The following is a 19553-nucleotide window of genomic DNA, read 5'->3' as shown; positions in this document are numbered from 1 at the left end:
AGCCGCTGTTGAATCCACCTGAGGAACAGTTGGATTTTGAAATATTGTGGAGTTCAATTAGCTGTAGGAATACAATTGGCTGTTAAGGCTGCCACTCGTTGTTCTATGAGTTATAAGCGCAACCACCAACACGTTTGTCTCTGGGAAATGCTGGCATAATTTAACAGAATATATTCTCCCATGTACAGAATCCGCTCCGTATACCGACGTTTTCAACTCCTGCTTTGTCCTTAAGGTATCCGTGTAGTTAGCATTCCCCTCGCAGTGTCATGGTAGAAAGAAATGCAGGACCGCCAAATAAGGCCAGCTCTCTCTCTGTCCCCCCTCCCTTTCTTTGTGGAGTGTAAGGAGGGGTTGAGTTTCCCAGCAAGGGGGCTGGGTGGAGATGAGATCCTGGGCACCCAGGGTGAGGGGGACAGCAGAAACCTCAAATCAAACTCGTCCGAAACGAAGACAGGATGTTACAGTGGTTTATTGATTTCATCGACAAATGTAAATTAAACGATTTGTGAGCTGCTGACGTGCGGGAATAAATGAGTTGCTCCCGACTCACTCACAGTCACACACAATTAGCTGACCGGCGACAACCAGGGGCAGTTTGAATAATCAGTCCCGTTTCTCACTGTCACTCTGCATCACGGAACTGATGATTATCAAATCACACTTCAGGGCCGTGTCCCAGATCACCGCAGATCCAGGGTCATTTCTGAACCCTTGCGAATTGCTTCTGGAGTGCGGAAAGATAAGGGCGGGAGTTAAAGGGGGTTGGGGGTTATCGGCCAAATTGTCTCCATCTTGTGGACGGGTATATTCACACATTCAGACGTTTACAGGTACAGTCTCAGTCCGGGTCTAGACTCCTGTAGAGACTCCAGTTCATTCTCCCCAGTCCCACTGAAATTATTCACCGCCAGCCTGAAACGGATGGAAAAATAAAGATGAAAAAGAAACCAGATTATATAACCGTGTCAGTAACAGGGTACTGGGGTACCAGAAAACCCGCGGATCTGATGAAATTTTTATCACATTGAACATTAACACAGACACTCACATGATCTGCTCCAGACTCGGGTGGGTCAGTATGAGCCGGCGGAGAGCAGGGACAGACTGGTCTGTGAGCGGGTTCCATCCCAGGTCCAGCTCTATCAGTGATCGGTTTGTACTGAGAGCGGAGGCGAGATCCTCAGCACCAGAATCTGTAAGTTCGACATGGTTCAGACTGGAAATGAGAGATAGAGTGAGGGTGAAGGACACAGAGAGACAGGGGCAGTACAAATTACCAGAATTTATCAGTAACACAATTACTGATCACATTAATGTTCAGTGTCAGACACCCAGTGTCTGTAAACACAATCTCCCACAGTCTGGTACTCACTTCAGTGTCTGTATTTTACACTCCGGGTTCCCAAGAGCCGCAGACACCAGTTTCACTCCTGAATCTCCCAGGTCATTCCGCTCAAGACTAAACAGAAACAGACAAATTAATGAATGGGTCTGAAGGAATTTCTCTCACTCGGTTATTTCAGGAAACATTGAACCTTTCAGTAAATCACTGATCAGTGATCAGTGATCACTGTCAATGTCCCTCACTGACCAGTTACAGGGGATTCACTGATGTCAGTAATTTAGTCTGTCGGTGTGACCCTGTAAACTCCTCATATTCTGTCTCATTGCGCGATGGTTAGGAAAGTGTTCCTGACTTGTGAGTGGATCGGAAGGGACAGGGTTGAAGGGGAGAAAGTCCCACAGTGAGGAAGATTTGTGAATAGAGAAATGTTGGTGGGAAATGACACCATCTGAGGAAAAGGATGGAAAGACGGGACATGAAGGAGGAAGGGGGATGTGAAAGAGTGATCCCACAGGACGAAGCAGGATGGAGAAGAGAGATTCCACAGCAGGAACGGAGTTGGGGAAGAGACATCTCACAGGAGGAAGGGGGATCGCATTTGTCACAATTCTTCACAATCATATTCACTATAGTTTTACCCAAATCCCTTTACATTGAAACAACACAATGGAACAATTTCACAGTTCAGAGTGAGAGAAAAATTAGGTTACCTCAATACCTGGAACTTGTGCAGCCAGGGTCCCAGCTGCTGGATTCCCTCACACAAAATGTGGCAGTACGACAGGTCGAGACGTTTTATTGTATCACAGAGTCTGACAACATGAGACAGGACCGCGCAGTCAACTGGGATCAGTGTCATTTCACTGAATGAAAGTTCTTCCACAGATCCCAGTGCGGTCTGAGTCAGTTCACGATTCTGAGACTCAAACAGGTAGTGAAATGTGTTCAGGAGCCTCCTTTTACCAGCTTCACTCGATGTGTTTTCACTCTGGCGTTTAACCTCCTCCTTCACCCAGTCCATCACCCGACAGGTTGTTTCATGAGGAAATGGACCCAGAAACTCCTCCAGACCCCGAGCTGTCAATGGGGAGGAGAGACCAGCAACAAAACGGAGAAATACCTCGAATCGCCCATCTGTCGTATTATGGGCTTCAGTGAGGAATTTCAGGATATCCTCGGGATGTATAGTCAGGAATTGTGCGACTGCAGCTGTAAACTCTTGGATGGTGAGGTGTGGGAATGTGTACACCACGCACTGGGCAGAATCCTCTCTCCCCAAAAGCTCCATCAGGAACCCAGACAGGTTCTGGGAAGGCTGCAGATTGTAGTTGTTGAAATCTCCATCTGTAAACACAGTTCTCTTATCGGACACTCCTCTGAAGGCCATCTGACCAACCCTGAGTAACACATCACGGGGGTTCTCAATCTCACGGCTGTGGTTTTTCAGGATGCTGTAAATATAGTAGGAATACAGTTGGGTGATGGTCTTGGGAATTTGCTGTGGGTCCCTGTCTCTTTGTGTGAAGAAAGGGCCGAGTGCAAGTGCGAGGATCCAGCAGTAGGAGGGGTTGTAGCTCATGGTGTACAGGATCTCGTTCTCCTTCACGTGTTTGAAAACAGCTGCCGCCACCGTCTGATCATCAAAATGCTTCATGAAATATTCCTTCCATTGCTCACCAGCAAATCCCAGGATTTCTGCCCAGACCCTGATATCTGCCTTTTCCAATAACTGTAACGCAGTGGGGCGTGTGGTCACCAGCACCGAACACCCTGGGAGCAGCTTGCCCTGGATTAAACTGTACACAATGTCAGACACTTCACACCAGCACTCAGGATCTGGGCACTGGTGCCTGGGTTCTGTATCTCTCCATTTGTCTGCAAAATAGATTCTGTGTTTGAATTCATCCAAACCATCGAATATGAACAACAATCCCTGTGGGTTCTTCCAGACATCTCTCAGGAAATTCCCAAAGTCAGGATACTGATCCAGAATCAGTTCCCTCAGGTTTGTTCTGCAGTTAATGGAGTTTAACTCCCGGAATTTGAAACTAAAGACAAACTGGAATTGTTGGAATATTTTCCCCGTGGCCCAGTCATAAACAATCTTTTGTACCATTGTTGTTTTCCCAATCCCCGCGACTCCGGCCACTGCTGCTGATCTCCCAGATTCGGATTTACTTCGGGAAAAGCTGCTCTGGAATAACTGATCAGTCTGGATTTTTTCCATCTCTCCGTGGAGATGTTTCTCTCTCCAACGCTCGTGGTCTCTGCGTCTTGCCAGCAGCTCATGTTCAACCAGTCTCCGATCTCGAACAGCAGAAATGACGATTTCTCAGCGTATCGATCAACCAGGTAGAAAACCTTCACCTTCTCCCTCGTCAGGATCGTGTTCACTCTCAGTGTTTCAGTTTGTGCCCGCAGAGTCTCCTTGTGTTTCTGTTGAACATCTTCAATGGGAACAGACAGTGTTCAAACTGTTAGATGTCTCAACTCAGAACTTATTATTTAAGCACACAAGAGTGAGCCCAAAGCTATTGCATTAGTTGAATTAATCAATGAATGTCCGTGCAGTAAAGTAAATTTGCATAACAGTCCCCTGACTGAACAGAGAGGCCTGGTCTGGATAAACACATGGTCATCATATTTCCATATTAACTGTGCTGTGAAGATGAGAATTTCCCTGGTAGTTTACTGACCCCCGACTGTCCCGTACTGGACACCCTCTCACTACAGCCACAGATATCACTGTTCATGTGGAAGAAACTTTTAATCCCCATTGTTGATGAGGTGTGTGTGGAGACAGAGAAAAGGGACGTTGGCATTCTGTCAAAGGAACAGGTCGGGGAATCACAGCTCCCCCCCTCCCCTCTCAACATCACTGATTCAAAATGCAAAGAAGTATATTCGCTGATCAGCATCTGCTCTGTGGCTGGGTGGCTGGGGGAGAAAATGTCAATGTCTTGTTCAGGAGATTGAGACAGTCAGCATTTTGGCACAAACCACAGACAATCCACCCACCCCCCACTTCCATCATCACAGATGCTGCTCAGCTCACTGGGTTCGTCCAGAAAATGGTTCGAGACGGCAGATCTGCAGTACCGGGTCTCTTAAAGAGTCTGTGTTGTAAATGCTCAACAGATCCAAGATTGAATATACACGTGTAAAGGAGAAGGAAATAATTGTTATTCTGGCTCTGATGAAGCTCAAACTCAGATAGTGTATGCAATGGAAAACTCATGTATTTTTTTCAATCGTTCTGGTGGTGGGGTGCGGTTGTTAGTTGTGGATGTGTTGATCTGTCTTACTGCTTGAGGAAAGTAACTGATTTTGAGTCTGGTGGTCCTGCTGTGGATGATATGTAGCTTCCTCCCTCATGGGGCGGGGCAAACAGCCCATAGGCAGGATAGGGGGGATCCTTCCTAACGCTGTTGGCCCTTTTCCAGAGCCGTTCTGCAAAAACGTCCCTGATGAGAGGTGGGATGGGAGTGCCGGTGATACGTTTGGGCAGTTTTGACTACCCGTTGTCCAATTGGCCACAGTTATGCAGCATGTTGGCCTGCCCTCTGCATCACAGCTGTCGAAGGACGCGAATGTAGATGTGAGTACAGGTCAGCCAACGTCTGTGGAAACGGGAGAGACCACTGGTCTATGGCTTTAAATACACGTTTGAAAACCATGTTGTTTACAGGTCGGGAGTTAAAGAGAGCAGAGACCGAGGAATTTTGGTAGCAGCCAGCATGAAGTCTCATTACACTGTGATGTTTAAGCATTCTCCTCATTTAGATAATAGTCCACCCTATTGTTTCTCTTGCCAAAATGCATTACCATTCATTCCCCAACATTGTAATCCATTTGCGACACTCTTCCAATTCGTCGAAGTTTTGCTGCAATCGCATTGCTTCCTCAGCACTATCTGCCCCTTCGCCAATTTTTGTATCATCAACAAATGCGGTCAGTAAAGGAGCCCAGCAGAAGCAGCTGATTGGGCAACCAAGGTCAAGTGACCAAGCGGTTTTGAAAGACTGATACCAATAAATAGAGGGGTAGCTCAAGTGGAGCGGCCAGTGCAAAGCTGCCAGTAGAGGTCTGGAGCTTTGGGGCTTTGACTCATGGAGCGGCCTTGTCGAGGGTAGAGCCTTGTGAGGGAACTGCGAGTCTTTGGCTTGAGAGATTTTGGCAGTTTGACTGTGCAATCAAGTCAATTACGATTTGAATATCTTAACAGAAAGCAGTTAATTAGACAATTCAAGATTTGAATAGCTCAGAATCAGCAGAAAGCAGCTGATTGAGCAATCGAGCTCAGGTGACCAAGCAGTTTGAAAAACTCAGACAAATAAATAGAGGGGTAGCTCAAGCGGAGCGGCCAGTAAAGGAGTTGAGCTTTGCGGCTTTGACTCGGGGAGCAGCCTTGTTGAGGAAAGGTCCTTGTGAGGAAAGAGCGAGTCTTTGGCGAGGAAGCTGAGGGAGGAGACTACGCCACAGTTGGTGAGGGTGAGAGGTGGTGAAGAGATGACAGGTAAATTGGTTCAGTGTGATGCTTGCCTGATGTGGGTGGTCAGGGACACTGATGGTGTTTCCGGCTGCTACAACTGTGAAAAGCGTGTCCAGGTTCAGATCCTGAAAGACCGTGTTAGGGCACTGGAGAGGAAACTGGATGACCTCAGGTTCATCCAGGAAAAACGTGAGTTTTCTGGACAGGACCTACAGTGAAATCGTTACATCCGAAGATAACAGAGGAGAGAACGGGGGCGACGATGAGGAAGAGATGGAAGCTTGAAGTACAGGAGACCCCGGGGGATGTGCCTCTTGAAATCATGTTCACCCTCTTGGAAGCTTGGGACAGAAGACACTGCCAGTCTGAGAGGTGGACGGGTCTGCGAGTCAAAAATTGGCACTGAAGCAAAGCCAAAGAGACAGACGACTGGCAGAGCTGTGGGTTTTAGATTCTTAGACCACTGGGATCAGTTTCGGGGTAAGGATGAATTGTACAAAAGGGACGGGTTGCACCTTAGCAGTCAGGGGACCAGCATTCTGGCAGGCAGGTTTGCCACTGCAACACGCATGTGTTTAAACTAATAAGTGTGGGGAGGAGATGAACTGGAAATATAAGGATGGAATTAAAGGGAAAGAGTGAATAAGAAAAGTTAAGAAAGACATCAGAATTTACGGGGCAGAAAGCTCAGGAGGGGATCGGAGAGTATGGCCAAGTGCAATAGGACCAATGTGACAAGAAGGGGAGTAATGGATTAAAAGTATTATATATAGATGAGCTTGAATTTCAGTTGGAAGTTGGTAAGTATGATGTTGTAGGAATAACAGAGACATGGCTGCAAGAGGACCAGGGCAGGGAAATGAATATTCAAGGATATACATCCTATCGGAAGGACAGACAGGTGGGCAGACGGGGTGGGGTGGCTCTGCTGGTGAGGAATGAAATACAGTCCCTTGCAAGGAGTGACATAGAATCAGGAGATGCAGAGTCAGTATGGGTAGAACTGAGAAATTGTAAGGGCAAAAAGACCCTAATGGGAGTTATCTACCGACCCCCAAATAGTAGCCTGGATATAGGGTGCAAGTTGAATAAAGATCTAAAATTAGCATGTTGCAAAGGTAATACTACAGTTGTAATGGGGGATTGCAACGTACAGGTAGACTGGGAAAATCAGATTGGTACTGGACCCCAAGAAAGGGAGTTGGTGGAGGGCCTCTAGATGGATTCTCAGAGCAGCTTGTGCTGGAGCCTACCAGGGAGAAGGCAATTCTGGATGTAGTGTTGTGTAATGAACCGGATTTGATAAGGGAACTCTAGGTAAAGGAGCCAATAATATGTTAAGTTTTAATCTACAATTTGAGAGGGAGCAGCAGGATCAGTGATTCCCACCGTGGCTAACAAGGGAAGTCAAGGAGAGTATAAAATATAAGAGAGAAGAAGTATAACATAGCAAAGATGAGCGGGAAGCCAGAGCACTGGGAACATTTAAAGAACAATAAAAGATTACTAAAAAAGGCAATATGCGGAGACTATAAAGGAGGATAGTAAAAGCTTCTTTAGGTATGTGAAGAGGAAAAAGTTAGTTAAAACTAAAGTTGGGCCCTTGAAGGCAGAAACAGGTGAATTTACTATGAAGAGTGAGCAAATGTCAGACGAGTTGAACAGATACTGTGGATCTGTCCTCACTAGGGAAGACACAGACAATCTCCCAAATATAATAGTGGCCAGAGGACATAGGATAATGGAGGGACTGAAGGAAATTCACATTATGCAGAAAAAGGTGTTGGGTAGTCTGATGGGACTGAAGGCTGATAAATCCCCAGGGCCTTATGATCTGCATCCCAGGGTACTTAAGGAGGTGGCTCTAGAAATCGTGGACGCATTGGTAATTATTTTCCAATGTTCTATAGATTCAGGATCGGTTCCTGAGAATTGGAGGATAGCTAAAGTTATCCCGCTTTTTAACAAAGAGGGGAGAGAGAAAACAGGGAATGATAGACCAGTTAGCCAGACATCAGTGGTAGGGAAGATGCTGGAGGCAATTATAAAAGATGAAATAACGGTACATGTGGATAGCAGTAACAGGATCCGAGTCAGCATGTATTTACAAAGGGGATATCATGCTTGACTGATCTTCTGAAATTTTTTGAGGATCTAACTATGAAAATGGACAAGAAAGAGCCAATGGATGTAGTGTACCTGGACTTATAGAAAGCCTTTGATAAGGTTCCATATAGGAGATTAGTGGGCAAATTAAAACACATGGTATTGGGGGTAGGGTATTTACATGGATAGAAAATTGATTGGCAGTCAGGAAACAAAGAGCAGGGATTAATGGGTACTTTTCAAAATGGCAGACAGTGACTCGTCGGGTACCACAAGGGTTGGTGCTGGGACCGCAGCTATTTACAATATACATTACTGATTTAGATGAAGGGATTAAAAGAAACATTGCCTAATTTGCAGATGACACAAAGCTGGGTGGTGGTGTAAAATATGAGGAGGATAGACTCCAACGCTTCAATCACTTAGGTTAGGCAAACTGACCTGTAATTCCACAAACAAGAGAGAATCTGCAGATGCTGGAAATCCAAGCAACACACACAAAATGTTGGAGGGACTCAGCAGGCCAGACAGCAGCTGTGGAACAGCTGACGTTTTCTTTCGAGATCCTTCGGCAGGACTGGAGACAAAAAGCTGAGGAGTAGATTCGGAAGGTGGAGGGGGAGGGGGCGGAGGGAGAGAGAAGTGACAGGTGACAGGTGAAACTTGGAGGGGAGGGGATGAAGCAAAGTGTATGAAGTTGATTCTTGATAGAGACAGGAGGCCATGGAAGCAAGGAAAAGGTGGGGAGGGTCACCAGAGGGAGGCGATGGACAGGCGAGGGGATAACATGTGAGACGTACGAGGGCATGGGGAACGGTGAAGGGGGAGAGGAAGCCTTTCTGGAATCTTAAGAAATTGATATTCATGCCATCAGGTTGGACGCTGCTCAAAAGGTGTTGTTCCTCCAAACCGAGTGTGGCATGATCCTGACGGTGCAGGATGTCATGGACTGACGTATCGGAATGGGAATGGGAAGTGGAAATAAAATGGGTGGCCACTGGGAGATCAGGCTTGTTCTGGCGGACACAGTGCAGACGCTCGGCACTGGTTTCATCGAGAGACAACAGACCATACCGAGATCAACTACGCCTCCCTCTTTTGCTCTCTCCACCCACTATTTTCCTTTCTTCCATGCCTTCTGTCTCTTTTACTCTTTGCTCATCCCTCCTCCTCCAAATTTCACCTATCGCCTGGCATTTCTCTCTCCCCTCCCACCCCGCCCGCCAGCTTTCAAATCGACTCCTCAGCGTTTTATCTCCAGTCCCATCCAATGTTCTCAGCCCGAAACGTTTACTCTACTTTCTCCATAGATGTGCTGAGTTTCTCCATCATTTTCTGTGTGATAGACTATAACTTATTTCTTTTGTCTTCATCCCTTCTTTATGCTTCTTTTTGTTACCTATTGTTAGATTTTAGAAGCTTCCAAATCAACTAGCTTTCCTCTCACTTCTGCTACATTATATTGCGTTTCCTATTCTATTATGCAGTCCCTAGCTGCCTCATAAGGGATCATTACAATAATCTCCCTGATAAGATCTGATCTCAGTGTGTCAGGGATCTGTAGGGTCTCACAGAGTACTGGGAACCTGTCAGAGCTGTGTGGAGACTCACAGTGCATCAGGACCTTGCCAAGGTTCTGTGGTGTCTAAAGGCGTGACTGGACCCTGTCAGGGGTGTTAGAGGCTTCACAATGTGTCAGAACCCTGTCAGTGGTGAGTGGTGTCTCATGGTGTGTTGGGACACTGTCTGAGGTGTGTGGGGTCCCACAGTATGTCAGGACCCTGTCATTAGTGGGTGGGGATTCACAGTGTGTCCGGACCCTGTCAGGGGTATGAGCTGTCTGACAGTGTGTCAGGAACCAGTCAGGTGTGTGTGGGGATTCAGTGTATCAGGATGCTTTCAGAGGTGTGTGGGGGTCTCCTAGTGTACCTGGAACCTGTCAGGTCTGTGTGGGGTCTCCCAGTGTGTCAGGAATCTGCGAGGGGTGTGTGGGGTGTCTGTGTCGGAACCCTGTCAGGGGTGTGTGGGGTCTCACAGCGTGACAGGATCCTGTCAGTAGTGCGTGGGTCTCTCTATGTATCAGCAACTTGCTGGGTGTCCGTGTGGTCTCACTGTGTGTCAGGACCCTGCCAGGTGTTTGTGGGGTCTCACAGTGTGTCAGGACCCTGTCATTAGTGGGTGGGGATTCACAATGTGTCCGAACCCTGTCAGGGGTGTGTGGTCTCACAGTATGTCAGGACCATGTCATTAGTGGGTGGGGATTCACAATGTGTCAGGACCCTGTCAGGGGTGTGTGTGGTCCCACAGTATGCCCAGAACCTGTCAGGGTTGTCTGGTGTCTGGCTGTGTGTCAGGACCTGCCAGCGATGAGTGTGGTCTCAAAGTGTGTCAGGACCCTGCTCGCGATATATGGGGTCTCACAGAGTTTCTGGACCATGCCAGCGAACTGTGAGGTCTCATAATGTGCGAAGACCTTACCACAGTGTGTCATGACCGTGTCTGGGGTGCGTGGGGTCTCACAGTGTGTCAGGACCATGTCAGAGATGTGTGGGGTCTCACAGTGTGTCAGGACCGTTTCTGGGGTGTGTGGGGTCTCAAACTGTGTCAGAACCCTGTCAGAGGTTGTGTGCCGTCTCGCAGTGTGTCTGAACCCTGTCAGGGGTGTGTGGGGTCTCCATTCAAAGTGTTCGGCTGTAATTGGAAGCGTAGGAAAACATTAATTGTAGATATATTTTCTTTAGAGAATATGACAGTGGTAGAAATGGTGTTCTTCAATAATCATGGAGAGATTCTGTTTCATGTACAGAAATGGCTGTAGGAATTTCACTGTCGTGTTTGTTCCCTCAGCAAACAACATGAGGAATAGTAAACGAAAAGGTTGTAGCGATTTACCAAACCCATGGTGCAGAGAAACTGAGGGGTTTCATTGATATGATGTGGACTGGAACAGCATTAACAGAGGTGAGTAGTTTGTAAACATCCTGATTTATCTCACTCTGGTCCCATATTTAAATTATCATCTTTGCAATTTGTTCTTGTAATTGAGAGAGACAGAACAAGGGTTCTGGCCGAGGTTCCTTATATTTCTGTTGAGAGCTTTGAATAATCAGGTAAAACATGGGCTGATGCAATATTAATAAGTTTTGTGATGTTTGTCTTTCCTAAGCTCTCTCCTCTGTTAAATGTGCAGTTGAGTGATCTAACTCAGTCTGCAGTGATGAAGCCTCACAATGTCTTGAGCCCAGGAACTGCCCCGGGCTCCATTTTCACAGTAGTGTAGTGTAGATGTAGTGAGCTTTCCATCCAGACGGTCGCAGTTTAACTAATTGCAATATTATTTAGAGATATTTTCAGTCATTTTCACCTTCCTTGCTGCGATCCCATAACCCTTGGTTTCTCTGTCCTAATTCCCATCTCTCACCCTTCCACAGTGTCCAGCGCACAACACCAGCAGACAGGAATTCCAGCTTCTGTGGACTGAGCTGAGGAATATGTCCCCCAATCTCACCCTCTCTAACACCGTAGCAGTGTTTCCACTAGGGGGTGTAGATGTGAACACAATGTGTTCACATTCTGCTCTGTGGTTGAACAGACCAGTTGGGATGTCACCTGATTTTCTAATTAAAGTGTTGCGATTGTTACTATTCTGTGACTGGAACTCTAAGAAAAGATAATCTGCTGGGGGAAGTTTAGAAAACGGTTAAGAAAGAGTCTGTTCAGGAGAGGGCCGTGGCTGTCAAGAGAAGATTTTGGCATCTTGTGTGAAGAAATATAAGTTTTTAATTCCATTTTCCATATCCCCCTCTCCCTTTCTCCACGTAGACTCTTGTAGGCCCTGGAGCGGTGTGAACAATTTCCTCAAACTCGCCAGCTCTCTGCCTCTTTCCTCAAAATGACATTTGAAAACATTTGCTCTAAGAAACATGCTTCCATGTGTCTCACTGTGTTCTCTGTCACAGTGCCCATATTTACCTGGTCAGATCCCTGTGGCTCAACAACCTAACCGCCGTACGCAAATTACAACCGTTGGTGGAAACAGAGGTCAAGTTTCAACTTAATGAACTCTGCTCTGGGCTATTGCATACCGCCCCACTACCGGAGGGATGTTGAGGCTTTAGAGAGGGAGCAGAAGAGGTTTACCGGGATGCTGCCTGGATCAGAGGGCATGTGCTATGATGAGAGGCTGGATGAAGTTAGATTGTTTGCTCTGGATCGTCGGAGACCGAGGGGAGCTCTGACACAGGTTGAGAATATTATGAGAGGCAGAGATAGAGTGGACAGCGATCACCAGTTTGTCGCGGTTGAAATGTCTTTTACCAGAGGGAATGTATTGAAGGTGAGATACTGTAGAATGAAGTAGGATGTGAGGGAGAGCTTTCTTATTCATCAGAGAGCCGTGGCTGCATGGACCGCACTGCCCGGTAAGGTGATAGAGACAAATTATTAGAAGCTTTTTAGAGACGTTTGGATATACACATGGATGTAAGGAAGATGAAGGAGTATGGACATGGTGCAGGAAGGAGAGATTAGAGTTCGGCTATGTAGATTTACCTCTCAGCTGGTTCGGCACAATATTATATGACTAATGACCTATTCCTGTTTTATACTCTTCAATGTTCAATGCATGTTCACTTACCTTTCAGCTCACTGAGAACCTTGATTAAACCTTGAGCGGTGTTTGATCGATGGGAGTGATCACAACCTGTTTGAATTTAAACACATTGAGGGAATGATGTGTAAAATTTTAAAGTGTGCTATATTCAATCCAAATTTGAATTAATCTCTGATATTTTCTCACCATATATCTGTATTTCGTTCAGTATTTTGTCCAACATTGGAACATCATTCCACATTTTCACAAAGGTTTCCCACATCACCCTCTGGGCACGGGAGCCTTTCTCCATCACCAGGCTCAGGAGGAGTTTAGAACTGTCCGCCCGCTCTCCCTTATCAGCGAGATCAGAGATTTTCTGTGAAGAGTAACAGTGAACATATTGGCGACTGACAGATTCACACAGAGAATGAGAAGTAAATGATGTGCTGTGTAACGGGATCAGACTGAGCAGTCACCCGGACGGGTGCCGATCCTGTCTGGACATGGAGTGTACATTCTGAGTGCAGAGCACAGGGAGGGACATTCACTGTGAACCTGGTCCACCAGTCAATGAGATCCTGGCTGGTCTGTGACCGCTTCATTGACGTGGCTCCAATTCCATAAATAATCCCTCACCGGATTTGACGGTGTAAAACAGACACCATAAAATAACGATCACAGAGGAAGAAATAAAACTGGATGATTTTATTTTATATAACAGAATGAACAGCCTCAGAGAAGTTGCAGAACTTATGATGTGATTCATCTCCTCAGTCCGCCAGTGTCTAAAATGACAGCGGATTACTGGGTGACATCTGACACCTTTCACTTCCCTTTTCCAGTAGAGGTTTTCTCAGTGATTACACGTTACAACATGGCAATGTTCCCCGATTCACACTGCATGGAGTCACAGATTGTAACAGAATTATCTCCACCCAGAACCGAACACACCCAGGCTCCTGTGGCATTCACTGATGATGTCCTGGTTCTCACTGACATCCTGCCGTCACTCTGTACATTCTTCACAGATTGAAACTTCCTGTCATATTTGCAATTAATGCTGTTACTTGCTCAACTCACTCTGAACATCGAGCAGCTCCCCACCAGTCCGTGGGTTCTTTTCAACTCTTTCCATATCTGGTTCAGATTCACATGATCCGGATTGCATGTGGAGTATTTATTTCCCAGTTGTTCTTTTATCTAATTTCATATCCGTTGAGTCAGTTCCAACAGCCATCAGTCCTGTGATGTGGGAAAATTCAAACCCATTCTCCCTCCCACTCACCCGATGTTCCTCTCCGCTGAACTGTTTCTCAGCCTTTAACGCCAGGCTCACTCCGTGAACCCGTCCTTCCATCGCCTGCTCCAGCCTGTCCCGGTAGAAGTCTGTCAACTGCAGCAGCTGGAAATCATCCCAGCTTGCCAGGAGCTCGGTGATCACTGAGCCCGGACCTGTGAAGGAACATGAGGAGCATTAAAGAAATTACGGACCTCATACTGGACAGTAACTTTATCGTTGGAACCTAAAGATCACCAAACACAGTCCGAAATATATGTATATGGGGATGGGGATGTGGGGGGGGGGAGAGGTGGGGTGGAACGGGCTTTGGCCGGGGGATCGGTGGCGCCGGTGTTGTAAGAGCGGGTATAGTTTCATCTGTTGAAGGCTGCTCTTTCGTGTCCCCAGGAATATCCCTCTCTGTTTGGAAAGGACTCTACTTATTCCTAAGAATATAGTAACCCAGCGTCATCACTCCCCTGGTGCTGCCCATCACCATGGCTTTGCTCTGGGTTACTGTCTGCCTGCCTGGTCAATCCCTTCCTCAGTAAATCTCTGGAGAATCTGTTTGGAAAGGACTCTACTTATTCCTAAGAATATAGTAACCCAGCGTCATCACTCCCCTGGTGCTGCCCATCACCATGGCTTTGCTCTGGGTTACTGTCTGCCTGCCTGGTCAATCCCTTCCTCAGTAAATCTCTGGAGAATCTGTTTGGAAAGGACTCTACTTATTCCTAAGAATATAGTAACCCAGCGTCATCACTCCCCTGGTGCTGCCCATCACCATGGCTTTGCTCTGGGTTACTGTCTGCCTGCCTGGTCAATCCCTTCCTCAGTAAATCTCTGGAGAATCTCATAAAATGCTTTAGGTACTCAGCATGTCAGGCAGCATCTGTGGAGGAGAATAAGCAATCAACATTTCGGGCCAAGGCCCTTCATCGGACTGGAAATGAGGGATCAGAAATTCTAGATATTGCCACGTTACCTTCCATGCATTGTGGTCCTCATCCGAAATGTCAAATCTTTATTACTCTCCATGGATGCTGCCTGACCTGCTGAGTTCTGCCAATATTTTTTGTGTCTTTTTATTGCCCAAAACTTTCAGCATCTGCAGAATGCCATGTCATCTAGAGTAACTCGCTATTTCAATGTGCATCACGATCTGTTAGAGGAGCAGCAGCAGACGGTAATTGTACACCTTCTACGTTTGACTGTATTTCCCCCAGAAATGTTAACACTCTCTCTTATCTCTCTGATCAGTTTTCACAAAGTTATAACCCATACCCCCTCCCCTTAACCCCTCCCCTAACTGCCCTATAGAAAAGAAAGAAAGAAAGAAAGAAAGAAAGAAAGAAAGAAAGAAAGAAAGAAAGAAAGAAAGAAAGAAAGAAAGAAAGAAAGAAAGAAAGAAAGAATGAATGAATGAATGCCTGGTTGTTGGAAGATCTCCACATGCTCCATGGAATTCGTAATAACTTTAATATGTATATTTATTTCTTTCCCCTAATAACCAATTGTTTCATCTTCAGAGCATCTATATATTTAATCCTGTCTTTTGTAAATAAGGGCTCCAAATTTTCAAAAATGTTTCATATTTATCTCTTAAATTATAAGTAATTTTTTTCTAATGGAATACAACCATAGATTTCTTTCTTCCAAGAATCTATACTTAAATGTGTATCCGATTTCCAAGTAACTGCAATATTAATGTCATTTGATCAATTAAAGAATAAATATAAAATATCAAACAACAGTTTATTTTGTTACTTTCAATTAAAGGCTTATTTAAGAGAAAAATTAGGCCAAACAATGTTATTGCCGAAATCTAATGAAATAGAAATTTTAATTCAAAAAGGAAATATCAAAAAATTTATATCTTGCATGTATAATTTGATTCAAAGACAGGTAATTAAGCAAGGAGTCCATAAGTCAAGACAAAAAATGGGAAAGTGATTTGAATATTAAAATTGAAGAAACAAATTGGTCAAGAATTCCCAATATTGAATTAAATACAGCCGCAGAATCAGCAGAGTATTTATAAATTAAAATAATTCGCCAACATACCCGTGTCCTTTCCCGATGTTGAAGGCACTGGAAGTCCTCGCCTGCCCGCGCATTGACCCATTGTGAGGACAGGTGAGATCAGCTTTTGTTTCTCTGTAACAAAACAAATAACAGGAGGGTCAAACATTAATTGGGGTTTACAGGAGAACACTGTTTTGTTTTTAAACTGAGGCAAACACTTCCAAACATCGTGAGCCTGTCCACTGAAGCCTTGACAGGGCCTGATCCAGCTGAGCCCATCGATTTCCGCGCTCTCCATCTATTGTACACCGTGCCGGGACTTCCGGGGTCCCTACGTGCTATATTGCACACAATTCCCATTTCGGAGCCAATCTTGTGTCCTCGACCGGGAGTGATGTGTCAATGCAATGGCAAGGCAGGTTGAGCAGACAGCGCCCACTGCTTTGGCCCTCCTACCACTGGTGGCGCTATGGTGAGTAATGGACAGCCGTTACAGCAGTGTGGGTTGAAACATTTCTGCTGATTAATGGGACATCCATTCCTCTCGTCACTGAATTATACAGATTTCTCAGTCACACCTGATTCTCACCATCTCCTTTCAGTTTTACATCCCCTGGCATTGACACCAGTGGCAATGCATGGTTTGAGTCTATATAGAATCACTCTGACATCCTGAACAATGCAATCTCACACATAGCATCATGGCATCTTGTTCTGAACCACTATGCTATCTCCGGCAGAACTTTAAGACCATTATTATCATCTAAACTCGGTCAAGATTTCTTTGGACATATCACCTGGCTATTATCAGATAGGTTAATGGTACCTTGTAAAGCACAATGTAGACCCGCCATATATCCGAAACAGCAAGTTGGGAAAAGTCATTGTAACCTGTTGCAATATGAAGCAGACTCCTGAATTTAGTATCAAACATTCTAACCATGCCATGTACATTCATATACAAATCAATGTCATGAATATCTAATTAACGAGGCCTCGACACTGACATGCACTTCCCACTCGTCACGGACATCCATTCGTTAAATCCATCTTCAGTCATCACCCTCTGCTTTCTGTCATTGAACCCGGTGTGAATCCAGCTCACCAGCTCCCCGAGAATCCCACTTGACCTATCCTTCCAGGTGAGCTGCCATGCCGGATCTTGTTACAGACTTTTCCAAAGGTCAGATGAATATGTTACAATCCAGCAACAATGAATATATGATTGAAACAGGGTTTTTATAACAAATAAAACATTTCTTAAACACTGCTAAAAAAAAACAAAAAGTAAACAAACGACTAACAACCGGAAGTCAGCTGCGATGTGGCAGCTCGAACAGTTCTTAAAGCGAGAATCCGAAAACAGTCCTTAAAACGGTAAAGCAAAAACAGTTCTCATAAGTAGTAATACGAAAATCCAAAATTTTACCCAGTCGCTTAGGAGACACTTCTTGAAACCATTTAAATTCTCTTTCACGTTGTGTTATTGCTGTTCCCAGATGAAGTATGTTTTGATCCAAGGATTCATAATGAAGAAAATGAAACGGCTTAAAGACACTGACCTTTCTTTGGCGAAACTTTACCCAACCCTCTATTCTACCGACAGAACAGGAGTTACCATGGACATAGCTGACAAATTCCTTCCGAATGAGAATCAAACAAGGTCGAACCTGCTTGACCGTCGAAATCAACTTTCCTCGATCATTAACTTACCGAACTTCAAATCTTCACTCTCCAATGACTGGACTGGCAGTATTATGGCAAAACTGACGGCAATAACCATTGACTTAAGGCAGAAAGTGAAACTCCACTTTTAAATGAATCTGCGTCATAACATCCGAATACACAGAAACGTGGAGTCACTACCATATTCAACCACGAACTGCCCACGTCACAGGATGGGGTTCTCCTTTAATACCCGGTTGGGGGGGGGGAAACTATCACATGACCTCTCACTGCGGGGAAAATTACATCACTCCCCCATCACAAGACCATTAACTCATCTCCAGCATAGCTTCAATTACATCATGGTCACGTGACTGTTATAAGATACCCACAGGTACATAACATCACTGCTCTATTTTATCTATCTTCAGTTAGCTCTTCAAAAGTTTCCAGAATACTTGTCAGATATGATGTCCCACTGAGTGGTGCAGATGACAATTTCCCCACAATCAATGTCCAGCCGACCGGGGCTTCAGCTTCACGGCAGACTGAGGAAATTCCAATCCAGATGTAGAATTGCCGACCTGGACTGAAGCTTCCATACTGCCAGTTCCATACCCGCAGAGTCACTAACCCAATATTATGACCCATACAAAGACGTTTTGGTGCCGGCGATTTGCCGTGGTGTTCCTGCCATTTCCGATTCACAAACTGATGTTGAACTGGAACCTAATGACCCTTTGCCGGGGCCGGGGCTCGGGCTGGTTCACCGGTCTGTAGATTGTGAGAAGATGCAGATACACTTCAGCTTGTTTCCAACAACTAAACTGAGCAGGTTTGATCACAATGGCATTGCTGTGTGGGAGCTTGTCCAGCACAGCTGTCTGCCATGCCTCCGCTGAATGTAGCAGGAAGAAAATATAAAATTATAAAGTAGAAAAATATGGGAACTCCGTACGTCAGGTTACATCCGTGAATGCCGAAATGGTGGAAGATCCTACATCTGAACTACAACTGTCCAAGATGCTGTCGATCGGCTTTTCCAGTATTTTCGTCTTCTTACTTTAAATTTCCTGCAACTGTAGCTTTATCCCTCCTCTTTATATTATGCACAGATGGTAACTGATTGTAAAATGCCAGCAACATGCTAAAATATTTGTTGGTTATCAGTTCATTCTGACCCTGGTGTAATACACTCCATACAATCAATGCCGGACAAATGGCCGCTTTCAGTGTGTTGGGAATATGTAAAGCAATTATCGACCCCAGGCTTCGATCCATCCCGAGCTTGGATCCGATAACTGGCCAGTTGTTGGAAGTAAAGTTCCCCAGGTACATCTCAATGGATGGGTTCAATCTCGGCATCAGCACCTCACCCCCTCCTGGGACCAGAACACCAGGGGTTGAGCGCGGTTCCTCTCAGGCGTTTCAGTGTGAAGGACCTACAACCCGGACGGACCCCTGCGGTTTGTGTCCAGGAAGTGGAACGAGGCCGCCAGTTCGAGGAAGTTAACGGGACTCACTGCCCAACATCTCCCCCCCTCCACACCGGGATCGGCCTCAGTACTCACCTATGGGAAATTGTCGGTCGCGTTCACCCTGAGTGACCGGCCTCAATACTGACCGATGAGAACTTGATCAAATTGTTCCCCAGACGAGATCTGTCCTCCGGCTCCCAGCCGATGATCCGCTTCAACAGAGAATAGAAAAAAAACCACCGCCCATCCGGGGACTGTGAGAGCGGGGGCGGAGCTTCGACGGCGGAACCCTCACGTGCTGCAGATTGGCGTATGAAATGGGAGTGAGAAACAGGATCATGTGACGGGAGGAGGGTCTCCCATCTGAACCGGTTTTACACGCTGCCCGACCTACCTGCCGCATTTTACACCTTATTTCGTATTTACACCAACTACAATTTTCAATTTTTCCCTCTGTATCTTCCATGTCCCGATCACTCCACCACCCGGTTCTTAGAGTTACGGGATCAATTCCCATCCTGGTCCGATACAGAATTCCCACTCCAACAGGAATTATGCAGGTTTCA

General features: G+C 45.8%; 1 protein-coding gene across 1 annotated transcript; it reads right to left on the bottom strand.

Annotated features, from left to right (window-relative positions):
• Positions 1-774: 774 nt before the first annotated feature.
• On the bottom strand, positions 775-17627 carry LOC132387341 (NACHT, LRR and PYD domains-containing protein 3-like). Its single transcript, XM_059959690.1, has 7 exons — positions 17558-17627; positions 15884-15976; positions 12583-12648; positions 2059-3223; positions 1376-1462; positions 1052-1219; positions 775-915 (listed from the first exon to the last, which is right to left on the bottom strand). The coding sequence occupies exons 1-7, from the start codon at positions 17625-17627 to the stop codon at positions 828-830; spliced, it is 1737 nt and encodes a 578-aa protein (XP_059815673.1). The 3' UTR covers positions 775-827.
• Positions 17628-19553: the final 1926 nt, after the last annotated feature.

The sequence above is a fragment of the Hypanus sabinus genome, unplaced genomic scaffold, assembly GCF_030144855.1.
Source record: "Hypanus sabinus isolate sHypSab1 unplaced genomic scaffold, sHypSab1.hap1 scaffold_1759, whole genome shotgun sequence".
NCBI lineage: Eukaryota > Metazoa > Chordata > Chondrichthyes > Myliobatiformes > Dasyatidae > Hypanus > Hypanus sabinus.
Note: the sequence above shows the minus strand (reverse complement) of the source record. Positions and strands in the feature narration are given on the sequence as shown.